Genomic DNA, 6,421 nt, shown 5'->3' on the forward strand with positions numbered 1-6,421 from the left:
TATATATATTCAAGACAAGAGACAACAACTTAACACAAAACAACACATGACCTGAAAAAGCTTAACCAACAAATACAGAAGTACAAATGCATCTCATAAAATGTCATGAAAAAACTTAACCAAATTAAGTTGCTTAATATCTTATACAAATTGAAGTACAGGCATGCCAAGAATCCATGGGCTAGATCGATCGCCTTTAAATCAAAGTATAATCGTCGTCATATTAACTACTTATAATTAAGTCTCTTCGAAAAATAATTACAAGTTAGATGAACTAAACACACATACAAAACACCCAAAAAGGTAAATTGTTACAAGTTTCATTTTAATACAAGAAGATGGCTTATTTTTAATTACCCTTAATAAACTTTAGGTCAATTATGAGCACATTTCGTCTTATTAATTAGAGCATCCAGCCCGGAAACATTCCATTAGAATTGTTCTCATTAACACCGCCATCTGTCATCTCATGATCGGAACCGATAGGATTGTATCTCAATCCACCGAAGCTGAAAAGTCGATATAGGAAACAAGTTAATTAGATCAATTTATGTCAAAGTGTAATTAACATGAAATGATGAAAAACTTTAACTCAAAAAACCTGTTGTGCATGGTGGTGTTCAAACTTAGAGGCTGGAAGAACTCATCGGAATGTGTAGGAAGAGGATTATAGGGGATAGTTTGTGCACCGCTCTCCCACATTTGTTTCGGAAATTCATGTGCACTTTCTTCCAACTGCGAGCACGAGCTATCTAGTTAAATATATATCTTCATTTTTTCATGTGACGAACACACATATGATCCCAAAGTAGTAAAAGTAATTAGTCAGGAACAAATCAGCCGGGACGTTGTAGGACTAATTATCGGTCAAGTGGGCAGACTAGTAGAGGAGTAGTTAGACGTTGACCTACTTTGAATGTATTTGACTTTGACTGGTCAGACCCTAACCGACTAAATTTAAAATGTTTGACAACTTTGACCGGATAAACCGCGCAATTGTCGTAGACTAGTCAGCCTAATCATTTTAATTACAAGCGATACTAAATAAGTACAATTAGCGTTAAAACATAGTGCAACCTATGTTTGTTGTATAAAGTTCAAATTTTAAATCAAAAAAATGGTAGAATTAGTTTGAGATTTGGAAGATAAATATAGTAACTTGATATATATACTTTGGTTATTGTCATCCTGATCTGACCCCCACCTAAAACTTAAGAAATGGTGATGCTCAAGTTTAAGAAACATTGATGATCAATGGTCCATGTTTATAATAAAGATTAACGTCGAATTAAGATCAGTACAAGGCTTGAAGTTTCAAAATTAAATACAGTATTAAATATAGACTTTAATATTGGGATGATGTGTTTGAAAGTAAAGTATAGGGTACTACCATTTTCTTTAAGGCTTTGTTTGTTTCAGCAAGAACTTGCTCCTACATATACATTAATCAGTAATTAGTAAATTCACAAGCTTAATTAAATTTAATTTCATGAAGACATAAACATACCTTTCTTCGGAGTTCAGAAAGCTGATCCAACATGCACCCAGTCTGAAATTCCAAGAGCAAATTAACAAAATGTAAAAACAAAAAATAAACTTTACAATATTACAATAAAGGTTTTTGAATTCAATTGTTGTCAAGTTTGTACCTTTGTTGATCTAATTTTCCTTAAAGACATTTCCAACTGATGCTCCAGTTGCTCCAGCTCCTTGGTGTTTAATGGGGCCAAATCTTCTCCTAGTAGGTTTCTATGTTTATCATTATTTCATGTTAGCTTAATGACCATCTAACAAAATAAATAAAATTTATTTCTGTAGGATCAATAGATTTAAAAAGTTTATATCAGTGTTATACCTTTGTGATCGTTGTAGAACCTCCACCCTTGCCTTTAGTCTCAGATATTCGTGGTAGTTGTACTGCATGCGCGTGCGCGCACTCAATGATTTAGTTATGTTTTCATTAAGACCACTTCTAACCGTGCATGTGATATTACATGCAGCAGGTGCACTTTTTGAGTGATGTGACAATGTCATTGAGTTAAGGTAAAAAATGTGACGTCACTTTTTTGAGTGTTAAATTTGTGGTGAGTGATGTGGTAAAATGTGATTGAAAGTTGAGGATAAAATAAATTAATTAATACTATATAAAACCATTTAGTGAAATCTGATTGGTAAAAAAAAAAAAAAAAAAACTGACCCTTTTTTCTTTTTCTTCAGTCCCATGACTAATGCCCTTTTTCCGTTAAAACTGACGCCCCGTTAATGGCGTCAGAAGACGTCAGTTAGTGCCACATGGGATGCCACGTAAGTGATGCCCAAAAAGTGAAGCCCCGTTAGAATTGCTCACATGCATCAAAACTTTAGATTACTAATGATACATCAATCGATGTAAACATGGTTAAAAGGAGATTCAGGTTCAATCATCGCTTTTTACATTTTGGGGTCTTAGACTTTTAGAATATAAATAATAAAAATAAAAAATTCCAACACCAGTCCAAATTAAATCTTCTTCTGTCATATGTCAGTTGTGAATTTTTATAGCTCTCCTAATTGTCAAATGGTTATGAGAGGATTTAAGTCCAAAGGTTTCTTCATGTTACCCTAATCCTTTAAAGTGATTTTTTCATACAATTATATTTAAATCTTTTGTTCATTATGAAAAAAGTATAAACATATTGTTTGATAAATTAGTAGCAAACCTGGTTCTCATTTTCTGGTTGGTTGGGTTTCAATGATCCATAACTACAGCTGTGGTACTTCTCAAGTGTTTTCATCATGCTAAAAATTGAAGATCCATGAACAAAGAAATTAGTTTTCTATAAATGAATACTCCAAATTTGAATTACCATGAAAACAAACACATGCCGTTTATATTTTATGTTGACCCAATTACTAAATTTTGCAAATGCCCAAAGTAGTAAGCCACAAACAGGATCCTATATCACCAAAATGTTTTTATAAAAAACAATACATATACACAAATTATTAAATGCCAAAAGGGTGAAACAAGCTAGATGACAAAAATATAAAATGAAGGAAATAATAAGGGTGTATATATATATATATATATATATATATATATATATATATCTTAATTATAAATTATAATTCCTGATTCTTCTTGCTAACTTATGATATACTTTTAAGACCAAAAGACAGCCCTTGTTCGATCTTGATCTTTTCAAAATCTAGCTAGAACATTAACCGTGTTCTAATAAATACAGATCGATATGCTTTATATTTGTGGTTAATGGGAGGCTATTAGGCTAAGCAAATTTGTCATTTTAAAATTCTTGAAGTTGATTATGTATGATTCTAGACTTGAAGTTGATTATGTATGATTTTAGAACATTAACCGTGTTCTGATTGTATTTTTCTTTCGATAGTTAGTGTATAAATTAAGGTTAGCTATATGTTTAGATTGAAAGCTCAATCACTTAATTATAAGAAAAGTGAGAAATGAAGGAGAAAGTTCTGAACTTTTCTATCTAGAGCTTAAATGTTATGTTCAAACCATTATCAATTTCTGAAAAATATGTGATAAACATAATTATAGCTTTGTACCCCGTAATTCTTATAGCAAATATAAACCATAAACCAAATAAAAGTTATTAAAATTTGTTGTTGTATGGCAAATAGGGTCAATAAATTGCTAGTAGGTTTCAAATGATTTAGACTTTTGCAGCTTTTCCTGATCTCATCACAGATAAAAACATCAAATCCATCTGGATATAAAACTGAATCTTAACAGTGATTCTAAGCTAAATAATGTTCTTTCTCAATTTTAGATAAAATAATTTGGATTTATTTCTGGATATATTTATCAAGATCGACCTCAAGAAACTAAAAATACATATACATATTAAACTTTACAAAAACTAAAAAATGCAAATCAAAGTATGCTTGCAAAACACTTGATATTTCAGTTAACCATGATAAATCTTTTAACTTATATACATTTTACAGTTTGTTAAAGATAATCCCGAAATGACCTATAATTGTTATTCAAACATTCTAGAGGTAGATAGTGATAGATCCCAAGTAAATCTACATCAAATCAATAGATCTTATAAAAATTTGTGTAAATTCATAGAAAACATTCAAAAAATAACCACACAAAGTATATATAACTTAACAAATCGAAAAAAGTATGACTAAATTTTTAAAAATTATATATATGTGAAAAACATACAAACATAAAACTTTACAACAAATCAAAAGTTGTTACATAGGTTAATTGTGTACAACAAGAAGTGATAAAAAAGATATAAAAAAGTACCTAGAGCTGCTACAGAATTCATAAAGTTTGCCACGGTTTGAGAAGATGATAAGAGCAACTTCAGCATCACAAAGAACTGAGAGTTCATAAGCTTTTTTAAGAAGACCATTTCTTCTCTTAGCAAAAGTCACTTGCCTGTTTATTTTGTTTTCTATTCTCTTTAGTTCAACTCTGCCTCTTCCCATGATAATTATTATTACTTATAAAAAAATATATTTATATTTGCGAGTGTGTGTGTGTGTGTGTTTTTTTTAATTATATATCCTTTCTGCAACAATTCTAGTCTTGGTTAAGAGATGACCTATTTATAGAAGTGGTTTAAATTCATGAAACTTGGTGGATAAAAGAGGAGTGCAGAGAGAGAAATGTGAGTGATTAAAATGAGAAAGAGTGTGAAGAAAATGGAAACCCTGGGGTCAGGGCCGGTCCTGTGATTTTGGATGCCCTGTGCGAGTCGAAGAAAAAATGCTCCTTATATATTAAAATACTGTATATTATAAGTTTCGAATTTGCAACATCACGCAAGTGTTCGTTTTCTAAAAGCCAACGCAGTTTGTTTTGGCACCTTATTAATCATGGATCTAGAGCTTCGTTTAGTAGCCAGCTAATAAACATCAACAAGAACAAGTCATGTATGAAATAAAGATAAATTATAAGTATACTCTAAAAAGAATGAATCGTCAAGCAATCAATAACTTACCAAAAGTTGCAGTGTTAGTTAATGGTTTTGTTGGATCAATTTATGGACCAAGTCATTTGTTGACCGAGTAAAAAGGAGCATGGGAGTACAATGACTTCAAGATTGCAAGACGTGGGCAAGTGGAGATGTGATCCAAGATTTTCGTTTTTTTCCAGTTATTTTGTTTATTTAAATAGATTAGAGGCAACGTTTGTTTTTCATCATTCAATCACTTGTATATCTCAGTTTTAAGAAAGTGAATAAACCAGAAAATTGCCCCACATCTTGTTTCCTTATTTTACATTCATATCACTATTTATGTTCCTGTCACTATATCGACATAATAGTGTGTAATATCTATCAGTTTTTTCATCCCACATCGGTGGGTGATGGAAACAAGAGAGTGTATAAGATGAATGGCCCTTGTTAAATTTTAAATTGAAGAAAGTTGGGCCTGATTCTATGAGTTTAGCATTGAGCTTTTTAATAATTATTATAAGATAGTACTGTGCGAGTATTAATATTGGGCCCTTAATATTATTGGGCCTTGTGCAAATGTACCCAATGTACACCCTATTGGACCGGCCCTGCCTGGGGTGATCTATCTTTGGGCAACCTCCATCTACCATTGGTCTTTTGTTTGTATACATTACTCCCACTTTTAAACAATACTACATTTTGCTATACTCTAATAAATACCATTACTCTTTGTATTTCTCTAAAATACATTGTTTGCTATGATATATATAGGGAGAGGTTCAATACAGAACTAAAATGCTACAGAACTAACTAATATGCACAAAAATACACTTGTGCACAATGATGCACATTGAACAAGTTTTGTATTTGTGCACAAAAATACACTTGTGCACAATGATGCACATTAAAAAAGTCTTGTATTGAACTTCTGACTATATATATATATATATATATATATATATATATATATATATATATATATATATATATATATATATATATATATATATATATATATATATATATATATATATATATATATATATGCCAAGGATCCAGCGATAAGTACACATGTGTGGGATAAGGGGATAAGTGATTTTGTGATTTTTATATCTTTAATGGTAACAATAAAGATCACTTATTAATATTATCTTTTCTTTTTTTAACTGGAGCGTTAAGATGCATCTGATGCATGTTATCCGCTGTTTGATGCATGTTAACTGCTTTTCATGCATCAGATGCATCTTAACAAAAAACAAAGAATAAATAACTTTTGATTAAAAAAACAGTGTTTAGGGTTTAGTAATTAGGGTATATATATATAACATCCCGCATTTTTCCGTTAGATTATTTTTAACGCTCGTCTTTTTATTTTGATAATATCCTTCGTATCTAGATTCGTATCCTATGTTAGATAACATTCTTAATATTTTCGTTATTAGGTTATAACATTTCCCGTTTACTCTCGTGTATTTCAAAATAAT

The 6,421-nt window shown here is 30.7% G+C and overlaps 1 protein-coding gene across 1 annotated transcript; it reads right to left on the reverse strand.

The window, feature by feature from the left end:
* Positions 1-343: 343 nt before the first annotated feature.
* On the reverse strand, positions 344-4,508 carry LOC139839395 (agamous-like MADS-box protein MADS2). The gene is made up of 8 exons (XM_071829458.1): positions 4,280-4,508; positions 2,700-2,778; positions 1,856-1,917; positions 1,650-1,749; positions 1,508-1,549; positions 1,391-1,432; positions 602-735; positions 344-509 (listed from the first exon to the last, which is right to left on the reverse strand). The coding sequence occupies exons 1-8, from the start codon at positions 4,462-4,464 to the stop codon at positions 404-406; spliced, it is 750 nt and encodes a 249-aa protein (XP_071685559.1). The 5' UTR covers positions 4,465-4,508; the 3' UTR covers positions 344-403.
* Positions 4,509-6,421: the final 1,913 nt, after the last annotated feature.

This window comes from Rutidosis leptorrhynchoides, chromosome 4 (genome assembly GCF_046630445.1).
Source record: "Rutidosis leptorrhynchoides isolate AG116_Rl617_1_P2 chromosome 4, CSIRO_AGI_Rlap_v1, whole genome shotgun sequence".
Lineage (NCBI taxonomy): Eukaryota > Viridiplantae > Streptophyta > Magnoliopsida > Asterales > Asteraceae > Rutidosis > Rutidosis leptorrhynchoides.

Excerpts from the sequence above, each read along its gene's own strand:
- LOC139839395 (XM_071829458.1), bottom strand. The coding sequence starts at position 4,464 with ATGGGAAGAGGCAGAGTTGAACTAAAGAGAATAGAAAACAAAATAAAC. Across the intron at positions 2,779-4,279 it reads GAATTCTGTAGCAGCTCTAG|CATGATGAAAACACTTGAGA; the intron begins GTACTTTTTTAT and ends TTCAATTTTTAG. Across the intron at positions 510-601 it reads AACACCACCATGCACAACAG|CTTCGGTGGATTGAGATACA; the intron begins GTTTTTTGAGTT and ends TCGACTTTTCAG.